Raw genomic sequence first — 22451 nt, forward strand, 5'->3', positions numbered from 1 at the left:
GTTGAATTATTTTAATATCTATTGCAAAATTTTGTACATAAAATGAAATAACACTTTTTAATATACAACGCTTTTATAAATGGACTAAAAATTATAAAATAAAATAATGTAAAAAAAATATTTTTTAAAAACAAGCTTTTATTTAACATGTACAATCAAAGGAATAAAATAAAGTAGTGTAACAAAAGATTTTTTAGCAAGAAAATTTTGTCAAAACTGCACTAAAATGAATAAAATAAAATAAGTTAAGGTCTCGTTAAAGTTACTAAAAGCCATTTAGTGAAAGGAGTTATTCAAACTCTAATGAAAATTACTAACAATTTGTACTAATTTACTTCGTTTTTAAAAAAGCTTGTCGCGCGAATAGCAAACCGACATTTAAATATATGCATACATACATATATATATATATATCTAACCAATTATGCATGTACGCTGAATTCGCCGACAAGCTTTTTTAAAAACGAAGTAAATTAGTAAAAATTTTTAGTGATTTTCATTAGAGTTTGAATAACTCCTTTCACTAAATGGCTTTTAGTAACTTTAACGAGACCTTAACTTATTTTATTTTATTAATTTTAGTGCAGTTTTGACAAAATTTTCTTGCTAAAAAATCTTTTGTTACACTACTTTATTTTATTCCTTTGATTGTACATGTTAAATAAAAGCTTGTTTTAAAAAAATATTTTTTTTACATTATTTTATTAGAATTATATACCTATTTATGTGAAAGCACATTTTTATTATTATGAAAATAATAGAACCTAAACGTTGAAAGATTTTATACCAATAAAATGGTAACCAAGTATAAAACAAATGAATTATACCAGTAAGTGTAAGTGTAAGTAAGTGTATATGTAAAATTTACCCTAAACTAATAGTTATGCACAGTGTTGCCGTTTTGGTTACTTTTAACCAATTTTGGTTATTTTTTTCTTGCCTGTGATGTTGTTAAGATCCTTCCCATTTTGGCTATTTTTAAACATTTACTGCAGTTTTTAATTTTTTTATACATACAATAATTAAATCTTTGAAAAATAGTATAACCAAATACATTTATTCTGCTCAATATGGTTATTTAAATTAAGTTATTACTACTAAAATGCAAAAGAACATGTAAAAGTTCGAGAGTGCAACTATCGGTTCGTGTCTTTAATAAATCGTGGTGAATTAATCGCCAAGTTTTTGAAACGGCCCGGCAGTTACACCATTTCTATGTTCTTTGCACACACCTACATAGTAGGGGTCTTCATCTAAAATGGTAAAGGGATAAATTGTTTATCCGCATTCTTTCATGAACGCACTTTCGTAAATAATTGCCCAAAATTGTTTATTACTTAACTTATCTGGCTAGTTACGTTTCATTCTTACCTCGTCCATTTTGCTAATTTGCTTTTTATGCGTTCGTAGCAAAATCAACCACCTGGCGGTCTGTCAAGGTTGAATTCTGCTGAAATTTATACGTTTATCCATTAAAATCGTTTGATAAAGTTATAAACTTTGGTTAAATAGATGTCCATACAAAGTTTGACTGTGCATTTATCAAAATGATAATTTTATCAAGTTTATCAACAGTTTATCACTTTTGATAAATACCCCTAGTATGTACCTGAAATGACATTTGAATAATACGAGAGTCATTAAGAAGTCCGGGAAAAATTATTAGAATTCCGCGCAAGTTAATTTATACGGGCTCATGCTATGGATAAGTGAACAAAAAATGCACAATTTTGGTTGTATTTTGCATAATATGTATCTTCAAAAAACTTTTAAATTAGGCTCGTTATAAGACATAGGCCAGCTACACCTGTTGAGGTTGAGGAGAGAAGCCGCAACAGTGGAACCCTCATCAGTGAAACCAAGTGAGAATATTTGGAATGAATGTATTAATATTACTTATATATGTATGTATTTGATTTATAATATACAGAATAATTAACATACATGGTCGGCTAAAGACTACTTTAAATGAATACATACTCAGATAGTACATATATAAATACCTCGTAATACGGGAAGCCTGATTTTTTTAAATATAAATATATTACAGCCTTAAAAGGATTTACTTTTCAAAAATGCAAATAAAAATTGATTTTCTATGGTTTGTGAACTTTTTCTGTACGTACTATATAAAAGAATTTGTGATGACCTGAACTGTTAATCTAATAAAAAAATTGGTTATTTTTCCTTACATTTGGTAACTTTTTCGCCTAACCTTGGTTAGAAAGTTCTTTGAGCGGCGGCAACACTGGTTATGCATGCACGAAAAATTTTCACTGTTACTACATTTATAAAATGTGGCAACCATGAGCGTGACGCACTAATACCACGTCAAAATGGCACTGACAGCATCAGTGTTACCAGTTGAGCTATTTTGTAGCTATTATTTTCGACGTTAAGCTATAGAAATTTGCGCTTAGCTATTAGCTATTTTCTTAGCTTTTTTAAATCGAGTTAGCTATTTTAGTTACAAGTCTTTTTATAAATTCCCCACTTTACATAGAGTTTTATCATTTTTATGAATATCAAACAGTACAAAAAAACTGGTATAACTGGTAGCAATTAATATATGTACTTACGAAACTATAGTAAAACTTCGTTTGCAGATTTTCTCTCTTATGTCAAGGACCTTGTAATTTTAAAGATATGATTGCTTCCAAAAACTATTTAAAAATTTTAATGCAATGTAGAATAACGAATGAAAGAGGAAGTTCTGTGGATTAAAACAAATAAAGTTTTTTGGTTTACGAGGACGAATGGGTATTGAGAATTAATTAATTAAATCTATTTTGTTATTTCTCACTCCTACTTTCTGCTATCGTTTCTGCCAAATTGAAATATGTTTAATTTCTATGACTTTATGAATTAATTTATGCTGAAGTAATTAAAAAAAGAAGTGTTAGTTAATAACGTACTCGTACGATACTAACATAATCGTGCAGGCCACTGATATGTAGTCATTAGGTATTAGAGCTGTAGCAAACCGTATATATTCGTTACTAAGTAACGAATACAACCCCTGACTCGAAGTACCGAATCGTTACTCACATAATCTCGTTACTCGCATGTTCCGTATATGCACCGTTATCGTGAATCAATACAACACAACATATTGTGCGGTAACGAAACTGTTTTTCGTATCGATACTGAAGTGTGTTGTGTGTGTATGTACGTACATGCATGCATGATTCGTGTGAGGTACAATCAGTGATGGAATTTCAAAATTTCGAAATGTGCCTAATGGTCTTCAAAAATTGTGCCGAAAAGAATCTGAAAGTGCCACTAGGGTTGCCAGATTTTGAAACGGAGAAAGGAGTACATTTATATTTTCGATAGAAAAAAAGCAGTACAAGACTTAAAAAAGGAGTACATATTTTTTGTGCAATTTATTGTTACAAATTACCATTAATTAGGTACAAATAAACAAAGATATTTTAGAAATCTTTTTCAAAGCAACAATAAATGTTAAAAATAAATAACTAAATGAGCTGGCTTTCCAATAAGGGTGGGCGTTAAAGAGACGGTGATCAAAGGGGGAGTGGGCGTGGCACCCAATTGTGATATTTAGCGATTTTCTAAGGCGTCCCTAGGGACCTATAGGGGGCCTAGGTGGTCGGGGTGCCACGCCCACTCCCCTTCGCTCACCACCTCTTCAATGACCGCCCTTATAGGAAAATTTCCCCAACTAAATTCTACAAAAGAATTCCAAACTCTTTCTGAATATATGGCCAGTTTTTTAATTTAAGCTTTATAATTAATTTAATATTTTTATGATTTTTATACCTGAGCGCTCTGCACCTACCTTGCTACGACCATGCCTACACCTTTTCACTATCACACTTAACTTTGCTTACTAAGTAGTGTTTGCCACAATATGAATGGCAAAGTACAGCTCGTAAGATAATAACTGTCGCACAGGTTTTTTGAAAAATAAAAGAGTCCTTTATAGATTTTGCGAAAAAGAGTATTTTTTTGTTAACTTTGTAAATACTTTACACTAATTTTATTAATTAGTTTTAAAATTGTAATCCTTTGCCAGCTTTGGGAGATAAGTTCATGCGGCACTCACGTCTTTTATAGGTGTACATTTTTTTAGACTTTGTATAAAAAAATGAGAAAAAAACTGTATAGGGTTGGTCGTATGAATGCCCTCCTAGTCACCGGTTCGGAGTCTTTTCGTTTGCTGAGTATGAGGCCTTATGTTGGGCAAAAGACGGAGTATAAAGGACCCAAATGGGAGAAATTAGCCTATATTTACAGAAGATATGTAATAAAGTAACCGACGAAGACTTGCGTGCCGCTTGCGTTTTTCTCCCAAACCCGCTGGTAAACCCAAATGAAGGTTAAAATTTAAAAACGAATTAATAAAATTTTCGCCAAATCTATAAAGGTCCCTTTTATTAACAAAAAAAACTGTGCGACAGTTATTATTTTACACCCTGTATATGATAAAATATTAATAGCTGGAAAAGGGAGAACAAAAGAAGTACAAAACAAATAAAGGAGTACATTTCCATATATTTTTTTTGGTAGTACAAGGGAGTACATTGCAATAAAAAGGAGTACGTGTACTCCCAAAAGCAGTACGTCTGGCAACCCTAAGTGCCACAAAATTAAATTTCTTTTATAATAATTATTTCTTAATATAAAAATTAATAATTAACTAAATTATTACAGTAAATCACTTTTATGCGGTTTTCTTTATAGGCGGCATACACGGTGCGTCTGAATCGCGAGTCGGTTTGGATGCGTTAAGTAAAAATTAATATGTGTTAGTTACACCGACATGACTCTGGGGAACACATCAAGATAACCAACCGTTCAGCTATGGGAAAACCAAAAACCGATAGTACTTTTTACGCTGATTTCAACTAAATAAATATTATTTCCCGCAATTGAAAAGTAAAGAAGATATAAAAGGTTAAAGAAAATTTTTGTGATATTTTAAAATATTAATATTTTCTAAACTACGTAACCGATTAAAAAAGTAATGATATCAAAATAAAGACAATGAATCTATCTTTAAGTTGATATATAAAATGTGTTTGCTTGCTTATATATTTAAGCCAAAAATATTAAAAAACAAATAAAATGTTATAATCTTTTCATATAATAAACTTTTTTAGAAAAAAGAGCATAATCAATGCTAAAAACATATATATTACTTAGAAAGTGCAAGTTCTTACCTTTAATTTGATATACATATTTTATTATGATCTACTTTTGAGGTTTAAGAATTCACATGTTCAATTGCTAGCTAGCGTTTCCAAACGGGTTATACCGGAAAATGTAGAGGCTGTTATGGCGACGACATTAGAGAGCCGTGCGAAATTGCCCAGACTTGAAAGTAAAAAAGACTTCAAACAATAATTTTTTTTAGTTTCTTTTCTATAACTCACTTAAATTAATTTTTCCATTTACATATGTTCTGACTAAATAAATTTCTTAAGAGAAAAAATAGATATTATTATAAATAAATCATAAATATTATTATAAATAAATACAGCGTGGCGACGAATAACTGTTACCCAGATTTTTTTGAGAAATAAAAGGGTCCTTTATAGATTTTGCCAAAAAAGTATTTTGTTGTTAATTTTCCACAGATTTTACTTTAGTTGTATTAATTAGTTTTCAAATTTTAATCCTTGTTTACATTTGCCAGCAGTGTAAACTTTGAGAGTAAAGTTCATTTGGCACGCAGGTTTTCGTCAGTTAATTTATTCCATATCTTCTGTAACCATAGGCAAATTTTGTCCATTTTGAGTCCTTTATACTCCCGCTTTTGTTCGACATAAGGGCTCATACTCAAAAATCGAATAGACTCGGAACTGGTGACTAGGACGGCCATTCATTCGACCAACCTTATACAGGTTTTTTCTTTTTTGTATTTTTTATACAAAGCCTAAGAAAAAATACACCTGAAAAAGACTTGCGTGCCAAATGAACTTTTCTCTCAAAGTTTAAACTGCTGGCAAATGTAAATAGGGATTAAAATTTAATAACTAATTAATACAACTAAAGTAAAATCTGTGGAAAATTGACAATAAAATACTTTTTTCGCAAAATCTATAAAGGACCCTTTTATTTCTCAAAAAAACCGGGGTAATAGTTATTCGTCGCCACGCTGTATATAAAAATGTCTTGTGCAAATGAATGTTTAACATTTTTCAAGCGAAAAAACGCAAATGAAAATTGTGATTTTTAGCCATTTTTCTAAGAGGTCCCTAAGGAACCATAGGGGACCTAGGTGGTCGGGGGTTGCATTTTTGTCAATGGCGGTTCAGTCCCTCTCCAAAAAGGTGCCACGCCCACCTACTTTTCGTCCACCGCCCCTTTAACGAACAGCCATAATGGAAAGCCAACCCGTTTAATTAACTGGAATATGGATTTGCACATACATGCATTTATATTTTTTATTATCACTGGATTCTGAAAACTCAAAAGCAAATCATTATATAATATGTATATCAAATTAGAGCTAAAAACTTGCACTTTCTAAATAATATAAATTTTTTTAGCATTGATTATGGACTTTTTCTAAAAAAAGGTTATTTTATCAAAAATTTATGAATTTTTTTTTGTTTTATAATATTTTTGGCTTAAGTATGTAAAAAAGCATACACATTTATATATCAGCTCGAAGAGTAATTAATTGTCTTTATTTTGACAACATTACCTTTTGAATCGGTTGCGCAGGTTAGAAAATATTAATATTTTAAAATATCAAAATTTTTTTGTTTTACCTTTTATATCTACTTTACTTTTTAATTGCGGTAAATAATATTTATATAGTTAAAATCAGCGTAAAAAGTACTAGCAATCTAGTTTTTCTATAGCTGAACGGTTGGTTATCTTCATGATGCCGACTCTGGTATGACTCTGAATGACTCAACTGTGTTTAGTCGAAAGGCGAGTGAACACGTACACAGTTGACTCGCGAGTCAGGCGTACCGTCTATGTTGCCTATTAGACATATACATAAATTCATAGTAAAATTACACAGAATTCCAATTACGGAAGGGAAATACACTAAAGTACAGCTATTCTGGCATTCTTGCACTCATATGTATGTACCTTTATGCGAAATAATGGCAGTAAGACATTTTGACCAGTTTCGCCTATTATTTTCATTGATTATTTTTTAATTGATTTTAAATAAAACTAATTCATAATTTAATAAACACAATAAATGTACACAAATCGGTATTTCAAACTTTGTACAAAAATTATAAAAACTCAGCAGGTTTTCGCAACAAAATACTTTGAATTCAGAATTTTTAGGGAGATTCCAAGTTTTCGATGTTATGCATTTTTTCCATATAAAGTGTGTTCGAAATTTTTTTAAATAGATCAAAATGTATGACACCGTCAGAAAAAAAATATCAAAAATCAGCGGGATATTGCAGAAACTTGCACTTTCATTTAATGAACTATAAAACTGCGAACTTAGAATCTTTCCAAAAATTCTGAATTAAAAGCTTGTTGTGGCGAAAACTTACTTTTCGGACTGCATATTCACAACAGAATTCAGCGGTTTGCAAATAATTCTCACAGCCCTTATTTTATTATTTAATTTACACTTTTTATAATTTTTTAATCTATAATGTGGTATGTAATTTTTTGTTATATTTTGGCATTTTATGATAAACTTCTATATTTTATGATTGTGCCAAAACAGGATGAATTCTACCAAAAGTGCCTCTGAGAATGAAAGGGCCAAAAATGGCACTATTGTGGCTACTTTTCCATCACTGGGTACAAGTGCTTGATTGTATCAAATTGTTCGAATCGACACAAAAATATGTTGCGTGTATACATATGTATACAAGAATGATAGAATACAAGATTGCGCCGATCAGAGAGATTTTTGAGAATAACTTTTGTGTGACGTCACTCTGGTGCAATTGCGAGAGAGAAATGCCAAAACGTGAGCAAGAATGGAAGAAGAAGAAAAAATGTTGCAAGGAAAACGTAAACAAGTTGCACCAGTGTGACGTCATGCAAACAACGATTCTGTCAAATTCGTTAAGAGGGGAATAGCGGTCCGAGATCGGCGCAACCTGTGCATTCTCTCAATCGTGATATGTATATATGTACATATATGCATATGTACGAACCAAGAATGATAGAATACAAGATTGCGCCGATCAGAGAGGATTTTTGAGAATAACTTTTGTGTGACGTCACACTGGTGCAATTGCGAGAGAGAAATGCCAAAACGTGAGCAAGAATGGAAGAAGAAGAAAAAATGTTGCAAGGAAAACGTAAACAAGTTGCACCAGTGTGACGTCATGCAAACAACGATTCTGTCAAATTCGTTAAGAGAGGAATAGCGGTCCGAGATCGGCGCAACCTTTGTATTCTCTCAATCGTGTGTACGAACCAACATTTCCTTACGCTGCAAGATTCGTTTCGTTACTCACATAATAGTCTCGTTACTCGCATGTTCCGTATATGCACCATCAACTTGAATCAATACAACACAACATATTGTGCGGTAACGAAACTGTTTTTCGTATCGATACTAAAGTGTGTTGCCCGTATATGTATGTACGTACAGTAGACTGCATCACCAAAAAAAGTTGCGGTTTTTCCACCGGGATTACAAAATTTATTATATTTTAAGACGTCCACCAAAATATTTCGGAAAAATATTAAGATTTAAGCGAGCTGGACCGATTTGAAAATACCTCCAAAAATGAAGTTTTTTATGAATAAAAATTGTTTCTTAAAGAACTTTTTAAAAAAAGCCCCCTCAGATCACAAATTAGATTAAGCTTAAAAAATCTGCATAAAAATATTTAAAAAAAATAAAAAAAAAATTTTGAACGGAATCGTAATAGAGAGCTTTTTGATGCTGTTTTTTTTACTTTTTCAAGGATTGGTTTACGAAAAACTTGAATAACTGGGCTAAAAATGTTTTGATTTAGACTTATTGGATCTCAGTAGAAAGGTATTTTAACACTGTTTTTATTTCTGGCCAAAAAAAACGTCATTCGTGTCCCATCCTTTCTTTTTTCGAATACCAACACATCTTAATTCAACTTTGAATGACGTTCGTTCATCCTACCTTTCTCTTTCATCCTTTGAGAGTTTATTAGCAAAGAAGTAAAAAGGGTGAGAAAATACCTTTCCAATGACACTTCTTAGGTCTAAATCGGAGGAGTTTAGGTTCAGTTATTCAAATTTTTCCTATACCAATCTTTGAAAAAAGTTAAAAAACAGCATCAAAAAGCTCTATATTACNAAAAAGCTCTCTATTACGATTCCGTTCAAAATTTTTTTTTTATTTTTTTTAAATATTTTTATGCAAATATTTTAAGCTTAAACCGTTTTATCATTTGAGGGGATTTTTTCAAAAAAAAAAATCTTTAAGAAACTATTTTTATTCATAAAAAACACGATTTTTGTAGGTATTTTCAAATCGGTCCAGCTCACTTAAATCTTAATATTTTTTCCAATTCCAATGGAAAAATAGTACCGATTTTTTTTTTTGTATGGGGAGTGATGCAGTCTAACGTACATGCATGCATGATTTCTGTGAGGTACAAGTGGCTGATTGTATCAAATTGTTCGAATCGATACAAAAAATATGTTGCGTGTATACATATGCATATAAGATATAAGATTTGTTGCGATGATTCTTGTGAGGTACAAGTGCTTGTATCAGAAGTAACGAGTAAAGTAACGATACCAAAGATACGGGTGTTGATTGGATTAGTAACGAATACATACGGGTATCCGAATTTTCGTTACTTTTACAGCTCTATTAGGTATCAGATAATGCCCTTTAAATATTATACGCCTACTAGACGTACCGTTATGAATTAAGGGGTAAGAAATAACGTTATGAAGGCAGGGTTAACAACGCAGAATATAACACACTTATTTAGTTTTCTAAATAGTTAAAATAAATAAATTATTTTTGTTTTATTGTAGGCTTTACTTCGTCCCGGTAGATTTGATCGTCATATTTTGATTGATTTACCTACTTTACATGAACGCAAAGAAATTTTTGAGAAACATTTGTCAAGTATTAAACTAGACTCTGAGCCCAACAAGTTTTCAGAAAAGCTTGCTCGATTAACTCCTGGATTTTCAGGAGCCGATATAGCAAATGTTTGCAACGAAGCTGCACTACATGCTGCTCGAAATTGCCAGGAAAAGGTGTCGGCTGCAAACTTGGAGTATGCTGTTGAACGACTAGTGGGTAAGTAAGGAAATAAATCATAATTGCATTCGCTTGTAAATACTACAAAAGAACTTAATTCAGATAGTTAAGTCTCTATATATAAAAATTAATTGCTGTGCGAGTATGACCGCGTAACTCACAAACGGATGCGCGGATTCGCTTCACTTTTATTTTATTTTATTCTTTCTGTGGAAGGTTTGTAAAGAAAACAATTTAAAAACCTACCAGATATGTAAAATAACAAAATTTAAATGAGCTGCAATAAGGCCATTTTACTGAGAATGCACAAAAAATTTAATATAGAAAAAAAAATAATAGGGTTGCCACCTTTCGAAAAAAGTTACAAAAGGGTTATTTAAATATAATATCTACAGTCCATGCTTTCACCCGCGGGTCTTACACCACGTCAGAAGGAATTAGAGGGGTCATGTGATTCGTTGTTCCGAAGTTATGGCTGATAAAAAATTCCAAGCCTATGTTAAGTGCTACGCCCCCTTTTACAAACTTATTTATATATAACTTACTATAAGCACCTACCATAGATATGTCTGCATACCAAATGTTATGTTTATGTGACTCATGGTTCCAAAGTTATGACCAGGGAACGGATTTTATGGAAATTGCCTTTTTTTCTGCTAAAGAGATAGAGTATATTCGATTAAGAATGTCCACGATCTAGTTTTCCCTGATTCCATATATACACATTTGATGTTTTTTTGCTTTTTATAAGATATTTGCCTTTTCTACCTTTAAAAAAGTGATTATAGCATTTACAATTTTTTTTAAGATTAAAAAATATACACATGCCCATGCGGCTTATAGAAGCGCAGGGACCTCTTGCCAAATTGGTGTTGGAAAATTTCAAAGCCGTTTTCTCAGCTCACGTAGGCTTGGAGATAATAAGGGGTGTGGATAAAATTGTAAAGGGCGAGGAAAACGCCCTTATTCCTGATAATATGAACGTTTTAAACGTTCCATATTTAAATTGGGCTCCACTTGTATCAACTTACGTCGAGCGCACATTTAGTACATTCAAGGCTTTTCTTCGCGAAAATCGAATGAAAATGCTGCCAGAAAACATCAAAATGCATCTTGTGGTTCAATGTTACTACAACTATTCAGATTAAAGTTTTATGAGTTAGAAACTCGAAAGGATAAAATAGTCAATGATTCAAAGTACAAATTTTTCATATAATGAAACTAGTTCATAGTTTTTCTCTGTTTACTTGTAATATAAACATTTCTAAAATAAATGTATTTTTTGATTGTTCTTCGTATTTTCTGTCTTTTTTACAAGCTTTTATTTAACTTCATTTGTATGTATGTATGTATGTATGCATCTTTGTATGTCCTGGAACTTTGCAGTCAATATTTAACAAACTTCCCGATAAGCTACAGACCTGAAACTTCAAACTTAGCTCAGAACTCGAGGACAATGCAATATAAAAGATGACTTAATCCGCTAGGTGACGCAGGAGTCGAGATATTTGTAAAACCCGCATTTAAAGTCTGATTTGATGAGATATTTGTAAAACCCCCATTTATAGTCTGATGTGGTTCATATTTAGAACATATATTACAGTATATTTTGCTTAGCTGCACATCCTTCTTTGCCCGAAAAATTTGTGCACGTAAGCGAAAAAGGCACTTAAGCGAATTTTCTTTACACCTTCAATGAGGAAGGTATCCGAATCCCTATGAAACCAAATATTGGCGGAGCGCTTACCATGTAGAAATTACTGCAAGCGAAATTTTTACCGAATGTTATCTAATTATCTATATAACTACATAAATTGATAGCCATTTTCGTTGTTCTGCGAGATGAGCAAAATAAATAAAAGGTTGTAAAATTAGGTAATTGTAGGGCCAGTGCAGGTAAACGTAATACTTTCATTGACAATTGATACTAGTCGCACAATTTTTAAGGCAGGTATCGCCAATGTGCAGGTATGTTGAATGCATCTATCGGAGCAGTTTCCTAATAAATGTTAAAAATAATGCTTTTGATGCGCATTTTGGGGTAGGTTTCTTAAATGTGCACTTAAGCATAGAGGCAGCAAAGCAAAATACTTGTATGAAAAGAAATACATCCACAAAAAATTTTGCCGATAGGAATCACTATATCTAAATATTATTATATACTTTTTAGTCTTGTTGTAATAGAAGCATGTTTTTAGTTTTTTAACTATAATTTTATTTATTGCCTTATTTTGCTTTTTTTGCAATACCTATTGCCTTTTCCTGCCTTTTTCGCTATTTTGTTTTGCCTTTTTTGCAATACCTAGTGCCTTTTCCTGCCTTTTTCGCTTTTTTATTTTGCCTTTTCCAGCCTATTTCGTTATTTTATTTTGCCTTTTTTATAGGTTTTTAGGTCCTAAAAATCCGTTCCCTGGTTATGACTGACTAAAAATTCCACGCCTGTGGTATTTGCCCCCTTTTACAAACTCATTTATATATACCTTAAGACAGGGGCGCACCCAGGAATATATTTTAGGGGGGGGGGGGTTATTTTTCTGAAGATATATCACCGGAAAATACTGAAAATTTTCTTCAGATAATACCCTCTTTAAAATACATTTATGCAAGTTTTATGTACAGTATGTAATAAATAAATAAACGTTTTAAAATTCATAAACTGCACTTTATTTACAGATTAACAGAACTCAAACGCTTTTAACCGACTTCAAAAAAAGGGAGGTTATCATCTCGCCGGAATACATAACTTTGGACCACGTGAACCGTTTTCAATAATCCTTTTTTATTAGAAAGATAGTACCTCAAGATCCCGTAATTTGTTTTAGAGATCCGATTATTGGATCATGAAGAAATTAACGGTACCCCTAAATTTGAATATGAGAATTGAAGTCGGTTGTGTCCTTTCCTTAAAAACTACTTGCTTAATAAAAAGTTCTAAAAACTCAAGATGCGCTCAACTTTCAAAGGTACCTAATAAAAAATTTAAAAAAAGAGTCAGTAAAAATAAATTTATTGATTCCATGAATTTTTGCACTTCTATGTTAATTTTTTCGATTTCTGGTTTTCGATAGAGATGGTGATTTTTCACGATTGCTAAATTTTTTTAATATTTCAAATACCGAAAAAATTAACTGAACTCTCAAGAAAAACGAAAAATTCATATAAAACGACGGACGAGAAATGGAAAAGAAGTTTTCTTCTACCGAAATTTCTTAAATCAGTTTGCAGCTCTCAAGAAAAAAAATGCTCGTATATTTATTCCCTCATGAAAATTTACAGCAAAAGCAAAGCGCGTTTTCATGCAACAGAAATTATAATAAATATTTCTTATAATTTCCTTGAGAGCTGGATTCTTAGCTTTAAGATACAGATTGTATTTGAGGTTATTAGCTTTAGGGGGGGGTTTGAACCCCAAAACCCACCCCTTGTGTGCGCTAATGCCTTAAGATATATACCTTAAGATAGATATGTTTGTATACCAAATTTCAAGTTCATGTAACTTCCGGTTCCGAAGTTAGAGTTGATTAAATAATTCACGCCTATGGGAGGTGCCACGCCCTCTTTTCCAATACTGCCCATATTTTCCCATGAGTACGTAATTAGTTCTATTTATCTCGGCAGCAAGGTCCAATGCTCTAGCACAAGTATTTCAAGAGATATACAAAATGAAAATTTTAGTTAGTATAGGAGGTGTCACGCCCTCTTTTCCAGTACTGCCCATTTTTCTCTATGCCTATAACCTTCCCGGGGTAAAAGCAAATAAGTGTGCAAAGTTTCGTGCGATTCCGTGCCACCGTTCAGAAGCTATAAGGTAATGAACAAAGATACATTCACATTTATATATATATAGATAGATAGCAGTACTGATATCAAACAAAACGTGTTTGAAAGAGCTCTATAAAATATTTTATAATACTTTTAATCACCACTTTATTTTAAAATTAAATTGTTGGATGATTTATATGTTTTTCGCTATTGTTTGTGGAAGAAATTTGGTGAAAATTGTGTGTTATCGCATAACTCAACGGCTCAACGGATTTGCTTCGTATTTATTTCATTTTGTTTCTTTCTATCTGTAAAAGGTTTTCAAAAAAAAAATTGGAAAAATTGGGTAGTCAGATATCTGAAACTTAAAGAACACTTAACAACTTAAATGAGTCTCAATAATTCTATTTCAAAGAGAACGTAGAAAACCTTTTAATATAGAAACCAATTTGGATAGGGTTGCCGGCTTTCGAAAAAATTACAAAAAAAAGATATTTAAATAAAAAATTTACTTATACAATATAACAGTACGCATATCAAACGAAACGTGTTTGAAAGAGCTCTGAACAGTGCTGCCAGTAACGAGTTAAGAAAACCCCATCCGAATATAACGTAAATCCCGTTTTATACTAAAGTGATACCAAAAATCCGGCGCTGTATGTATCTATTATTCATACGGTGAACATATATATAGGATCCAAATACGGGCAAAAAATAATTTTGCAATTTTTTTCCAAAAAAACTTACAGATCTTAAAGCCTTCTTCAATGATCCTAGATGTATTTGCCCTGAAACAGCATCCTTACAGTAAAAAAATCACCAATTTGTAGGACATTTTTCTCGAGATTTTTACCCCGCACAATTAAAAAACACAAAATTCGCTAAATTTTAGTATAATAAGGTGCCATTTTGAAGTCGCTAGGACTTACCGTTCATTTTTGGCAATTTTTTTGTTTCGCTGTTCGACAATTTTTTTTTAAGAGAAGCAAATGAGCATCACTTTCCACTTGCACTTTATTATACTAAATTTTAATGAGCTACAAAACTGCAAACCAAATTTTTTCTAAAGATTCTAATTACAAAGTTAGAAATTTTGATGAAAGATTGCAAAATTAATATTTATAGTGAGGTTGTTCACACTTGCCTGGTTATTTATCTGGTTAAAAATTATTGTGTAGTGTAATTTATTGTTGTAAACTGAATAAAAAATATAACCAGAGTTGGGCGTTAGTCGAATAAATTGTTATTTAGATAATTATTCCAATACAATTTTATTCGTAATATAATTATTCGCAAATAATTCATTCCCGCTTGTTTCGTGGCCCCTGATAAGATCTCTTGCGTTGACTAATGCAAGAATAGCGTTGAAAAGCAAATATTCTTATTTTAGGTTGAAACAACTAAAGAGCAGAACCCTTCTCATACATATTTCTGCCAAAAATAGTAGCGCTCTGATGCTTTATGAAAAAAAAATCCCTTTCGATATCATGAGCTTTACCGATGGTGTTATTTCCACCTATGAGATCTTTTTAAAGCGTGCGTAATCTTATTCTATGATCTTGCAGCTACAACATTGGTCCGATGCGTCAAACTCTAGTCTTATGTCATGTAAGCCAACAAAAGTCCTTATGAGGAAGCTGAAGAGCACAGATGTATGTTTTCTATTATAGGAGAGCCAAAAATCCTCGATGTTTCACAGGACGAAAAGTTTTCCCGCACGTTCAAATTTGGCCATTGATATACCAACCGTGGTCTTTCTTGGAAGGACGTGGTCGAAACTTTTCTTGCTAATTCGCCACTTTTAAAATATCCAAGAGCTGGTTTCCTTGAGTCTTACTGCTGCAGCAATGGCCGCCCGAGCAATTTCATCAAGCGGAGGTATATACAAGGTCGCATTTAGGGTGTATAGGTAAGCGTACACGGTAGAGAAATCTCTCTAGAGTTTTACTGAAATAAAATTCTCCTCTCTCAGTTAAGTTTACACGGTAGAGCAACTCTAGGAGATATTCACTCTAGCTAGAGACAAAATAGAGAAATCGCAGCTTTTCTCTACCACGTACTCTACAAGCTGTGTACACGGTAGACAATAGTTACCTCTCGCCTAGATTTAGTCTTCTATCTCGAATTGTTGTTAACGCTTGTTTTGTGTAAATATAGTTGGCGTCATCAGCGGAACGCTAACCCTTCGTCGATTTGACAGCATCCACCTATTTGCTGACGTTATAAAATACATTTTCGCAGTATGGACAATAATTGAATTTTCAAATTGTAGGGCTTGTTCGAGTTGCAAACACAACCGCAGTGTTGCGCGAATTATTAAAGTATCACGTTCTGTGTGAATTTCTAGCAATGTATTATCAGTTGGGCAGTTGCAACAATGTTGCCATTTTTCATCAGTACGGCAGTAATGCCGCTTTTATTACGTGCCTCGAACAGGCCCGTACTTATTTGCCGAACATTTTTATTTTTTTTTGAGGGGATGCCAAATTCAGACATAGCGGTGTATAGGCAACTCCTTTTAATAATAATAATACGGGAAATGTGGTTCCACTGCTCGCATATGTCGGTTTGTTGAAGAGTGCTCCCTGAGAGCAGCTGTGAGAGTCGAGTAGGGAAAGCACTGACTGTCTGTTGTGATTCCAGCTTTTCNTTGAGGGGATGCCAAATTCAGACATAGCGGTGTATAGGCAACTCCTTTTAATAATAATAATATGAGAAATGTGGTTCCACTGCTCGCATATGTCGGTTTGTTGAAGAGTGCTCCCTGAGAGCAGCTGTGAGAGTCGAGTAGGGAAAGCACTGACTGTCTGTTGTGATTCCAGCTTTTCCTACGTTAAGCTTTCCTTGCATATTTGGGCGCACATTTTTTGCTGCACAGAGGCGGGTGCGTATCTTGGCTGCAACAAGATAGTGGTCCGAGTCGATGTTTGGGCGTCGGAGTGTGCGTACGTCTAAAACAATGGAAGCGTGCCTTCCGCCTAACACAACATGATCGATTTGGTTTCTCGGTTTCTCGTTTTTCGATCCGGAGACAGCCACGTAGCTTGATGAATCTTTTTATGCTTGAACCTAGTAATGCATACTATCATGTTTCGGGCCCCGGCGAAGTCGATCAGCCTCAATCCGATGTCGGAAGTTTCGTCGTGGAGGCTGAATTGGTTTCAAAGATCCCTTCCTTGCCCACCCTGGCATTGAAGTCGCCAAGCACGATTTTGATATCATGACGGGGGCAGCGCTCGTACGTGCGCTCCAAGCGCCCATAGAAGAGATCCTCGGATGGCTCATCCTTCTCTTCTATCGGGGCATGGGCGCAGATGAGCGAGATGTTGAAGAATCTCGCTTTGATGCGGATTGTGGCTAGACGCTCGTCCAACGGAGGGANTGCCCACCCTGGCATTGAAGTCGCCAAGCACGATTTTGATATCATGACGGGGGCAGCGCTCGTACGTGCGCTCCAAGCGCCCATAGAAGAGATCCTCGGATGGCTCATCCTTCTCTTCTATCGGGGCATGGGCGCAGATGAGCGAGATGTTGAAGAATCTCGCTTTGATGCGGATTGTGGCTAGACGCTCGTCCAACGGAGTGAACGACAGCCGGTTCTACGTACCGGAATGACTCGGGTTTTACTCGACCAAGGGCTGTTGTTTCGGCGATCTAACCCCGTTTAGGTCAGCGAAGTATCTCAGAAGTTCCTCGTCCATAGGGCTACATTCGCTACGTATTCTTCTACCCAGGGCTGGCATCGAGTCAAACCCAGGGCCAGACACCTACACCTGCTGTGTATGCCAGAGACGACTACACCACAACTCCACCTCAGTCAAGTGTAATGCCTGCGAGGGGTGGAGTCACCTTTGAGTCTGCTCAGGATTACGGACACATCGGCAGTGGACCACGTCGTATGTGGCCCCCTGCTGCTCAAACAGAGCCGCCTCCACGGCTAATCCCAGTCCACCTGAGCAGCCCCACACAATCACCACAGCACAACAACATAACAATACAATAGACCATATCACAGCCAGACAGAACACACACAACCGCACCACTACCCACACGCCGCCGCCAACAACACCTGGTTCCTCCTACAGTCTGCACGGTATGTCAGACCAGGATATTCCGTAATGTGACATCAGTCAAGTGCAACACCTGCTTTGGCCCGTGTTGCGCTGCTCGGTCGCAGATCTCAACTGCGGCGCCTCCCGCCAACACCACAGGGCGGCAACCACCTCAGCAGCGCACACAGCCAACGGCGTCACGACCACAGACATCCCTCATACCCCGCATCACCACACGTCTCCCGAACCACATGAAGCTCCTACAATTTAACTGTAACGGGCTAGAGCAAGATCGAGGAGATAACCGTCTTCATGGGAAGGCATGGCATATTGATAGCTGTGGTCCAAGAGACGAAGTTGCACAGCAATTCAACACTGTGGAATTGTGCCGGGTACAACGTGCACCGTCGAGATCTATAGCGAGATAATGGTGGTGGCTTAGCGTTCACCACGCACCACACCGTGGAGTATCGTCTCATCGAAGCAGGCATCGACCACAGGGATACCACCCTAGAATGTCAGGGCATTGCTATCCGGTCAGGCGATGTTGAGCTCGAAATATTTAACGTATATATACCCCTTGTCACCTGCTGCCCGGCAGGATATCGCCCTGACATAGCTGCGCTCCTCAGAGGCGAAAACCATATGGTAGTAGGTGACTTTAATGTGCACCACGATCTTTGGCACTCAAGCCTGTCAAACGATCGTAGCGGAACTGACTTGGCTGAGCAGATAGACGATTCGACATTCTGCACAATGAACGACGACGCACCCACCAGGATTATGGGCAGCTGCTGCAGCTCGTCAGATCTAACAATTGTCAGCGCTGATCTTATAAACAGGGTATCATGGCGACCTATGCTAACTCTAGCATCAGACCATCTGCCCATAGTCATCTCGATCGATAAACCAACCGACTTTGCTTCCGCGGAACACCGGACCTATATCAACTTCTCTAAAGCTGATTGGAAAGGCTTCGCGGAATTTACTGAAAAAACCTTCGCTGCTCTCCCCACACCAACCGACGTCCACCTTGGTGAACGTAAGTTCCGCAGGGCTGTCACCGCTGCTGCAGCTCGCTTCGTACCGGCAGGATGTATTACGGACCCACGTCCAAAATTCCCGGCTGAAGCGGCTGTTCTAGCCGATGAGCGTGATAGCCTTCGTCATGCCGATCACGGAGATCCCCGTATCAGGGAACTCAACGCGGAGATTCCGCAACTAGTGAACGTACATAAGCGGAAGAAGTGGGAAGAGCATCTGAAGACCTGCAACTTCACCTCTGGCGTGAGTAAGCTTTGGTCAACCGTGAGGTCACTATTGATTTGCTTGACCTTGGTTTGTCGGTCCAAACAGGAATCTTTATTTACGGTTGATGGATAGCTCGTTTCCAATGGATGGTGGCAAGAAAGTGGCTGACTTACGTGTAATGATTTTGTATTACCGGCTTATGGTGACTCAATTGCTGTTAAATGAATAGTCCAGATTTGATGCTCACAACTTCTTTATTCTACGCAACAAATTGGCTGGGGATTTGCCGGAAAGAATGTGACGGCACCTTTTGCCTCTACTAATTTCCACTGTGGGGTGAGTATCGACTCCCCGAATGTCGCCAGCTTTTAATACAAGCTTTTAATACACTTTAATTTCTTGGTTGTAACTCCGTTCTTGCGAGGGCTGATGAGTGTGGTTCGATCCGTGTCCAATTCCAAAAAGAAATATATTTTTCTAGCCTCGTGGTATGTGACCACCGATTCTTTTATCGTATGTCAGTGTGGGCGTTTTCATAGTGGCCATGTCAATTCGTGTCTATACCGATATGATGGTTCGTGTCTTGAATAACTATTGGTTACGTACATTCATCTGGCAATCCCCCCCATTTTAAAGTTTAGCTTTGACAGTTTTGTTATATTATATCCTCAGTACATTGCTAGTAAATCGAGCAAAACAAACAAGAAAAGATTCATAACCAAATCATTTACCAATGCCTTTCATCTACCGTAGCTTATGTAATGCGTACTGAAACTAAATACGAAAGACGGAACATTTGTACATACATATGCCCTTAAAGGCGAACTGAACGACTACTATACGCTCCACATTTTTTTTGTTAACGTGTCGCTGAAGATGAGAGGGGGATAATGATCTATTATTTTTTATCGCACAAATAATAGACATAAGAACGATTATAAGAAATGTAAACATCTTTTGGAAACGAGTTATCCATCAACCGTAAATAAAGATTCCTGTTTGGACCGACAAACCAAGGTCAAGCAAATCATTGGCGCCCAACTAAACGGGTGAAAAAGAATAAGTTTTCGTTGAACATAACCACACTTAATCCCGGCATAAAATAACCGCGTGCTCAGCTGAGGGAAAATAGCAATTTCATCATCGAATCAATTTAATACATCATAAAATTAGATTTAAGGAAAAATTAAAATCTTTTAGTCGTTTTTCTCATTTTGTTGGTCACAAAATTGTACGTCGGTGAACCAAACATATTCGAGTTTAATACATTTCTGATAAATTTTTTCTTTTAGAAATTTCGCTATTATAAATCATCATTGAGATTGAATCAAATAATTATCTTTTGAATTCATAATCACTGTAAATCAATATCGTCCTCAGTCTTCACACGGCATGATTTAATTGATTTTTATTGGAGCTCGTTTTCAATCAAAATTTTTGTGGATATTTTAATTATTTATTTCTGCGATGCGAACACCATTGATCAGCAATCATAACCATTCTCGTTCAGTTCAGTTTGCCAATTCTGAAAAGCAAGTTAATGGAATTTTTTTAATCAAGTAACACCACACATCGACGGTCAAGATTTTTGAACCGATAATTTTTCATTTGGTCTTTCGGTATAAGTTTAAGCAACGTAACCGATAACACGGTCAATATTAATTGAACCAAACTATTTAATTTTTCTTTATTTTTTTTTTGTAATTTCTTTGGGTATTCATTCCCAATAAAACTTGAACTCGTATCAAAGTAATCTCGTTTAACATTCTCAAACTGGTTGAATATTGTCAGTCTGATTTGGTCTTCCGGTAAATTCGGGGGGTGGATAGTCTTGATCTTTGTTGCGTACCTTGTTGGCGACAGAAGGGACCGAAGGAGATACAGGTAATACTCCCAAGTATTCAAGGCCTTATCTGCATCCCGGGAGCAAACAACTTGGTCAATAAAAAGATTCGAGCTAGTGCGTTAAACGCCATTCTCAGCCCACGTTCGGTATAATATTAAACAAAATTTTGGACCGAAAATCACATGAGATATACAACCAATTGAGCGTGACTTTTTTGTTAAACTAATTAGATTTAAAGCAATATTCAAATAGTGATCGATTTATGCGGTATTATTTTTGAAAGTGGATATTCAAAATGACATACTCATAGAATAAAATAATAATAATAATAAATAATAAACTGAAGTAAAAACTGTACTGATTTTAAATCGAGTACCATCATCTTATATCATAGACTTTAATAGTACGGACTTTACGTCTACCGTTGGCAGAATTTTTTTAATAATCGGAATTTACAACTTGGTATTTGAGTCTTTGAACATGGAATTGTTTCCCATTCTCGATGCAACTTATTTGACAGACGAACAGCGACAGATCGAAGGGGAGATATATATCCAGCGCCGGTTCAATGGACCGACACCGAAATGCCGCTCTCAATGGTAAAATATCTGCTTACGTTGGCCAACCATGGTTGATAAAATCCCATGCCATACACCAAATGAATGAGTTGGAAATATGTGAGAGAGCATATCGGGAACTGAAGGCGAATGAGGTGTTAACACCTCAGGGTCGTCTTCATCAAATGATACATTATTGTTATCGAACGGCTCGGTTGAAGTTAAAACCGAAGATTCGTGAGCTTCTGATGTTTTCACCGAATACGGGAATCCCGACGTGCGATCCCCAATTAAGTTTGAACTCGACCTTCCATGGTTTTGAGAATGAACCGGGAACGATGAGTTCAACTCAAAATACTGTTCCATCACAATATTTACCCTTAACCATACCAGATCCGATTCCAAACCAGAATATACCGACTTCGGTTCAGGCAACTGAACCACGGTATACCCTGACCACCAGTACGGTTAATTCAAATACTCAACCAGCCGTTCTCAATTCAGTGTCAGGCGGAACGGAACCAACACCCTCATTACACCAAATGTCTGTAATGGTGTCTGAGGTGCTCCGTGATCGGATTCAGTTGCAGACGCAAATTCCTGACGTTCGTGATATGAACCAAACCATGCCAACGACCTGGAATCATACCTGGATACCACCTTCGGTGGATCCTCCGCATGGTTCTTTGTGTGGTACTTCAACCTTACAAACTCAAACGCTCAATACCAACCGTGGTCTTAGAACGTCACATATCCAAGAACCAATTAATCAACCATCTCATTTATATCCGAATTATTCGCTATCCGGTCCA

The 22451-nt window shown here is 35.6% G+C and overlaps 1 protein-coding gene across 1 annotated transcript in view; it reads left to right on the forward strand.

The window, feature by feature from the left end:
• Positions 1–22451, forward strand: part of LOC108358158 (paraplegin-like) — a 275868-nt gene that overhangs the window by 102228 nt on the left and 151189 nt on the right. Inside the window, exon 5 of the mRNA XM_017609335.1 lies at positions 9940–10210. Within this exon, the coding sequence (XP_017464824.1) occupies positions 9940–10210 (271 nt within the window). The remainder of the gene's footprint in view (positions 1–9939; positions 10211–22451) is intronic.

This window comes from Rhagoletis zephyria, unplaced genomic scaffold (genome assembly GCF_001687245.7).
Source record: "Rhagoletis zephyria isolate East Lansing unplaced genomic scaffold, Rhagoletis_zephyria_1.1 Rzeph_scaffold_00217, whole genome shotgun sequence".
NCBI lineage: Eukaryota > Metazoa > Arthropoda > Insecta > Diptera > Tephritidae > Rhagoletis > Rhagoletis zephyria.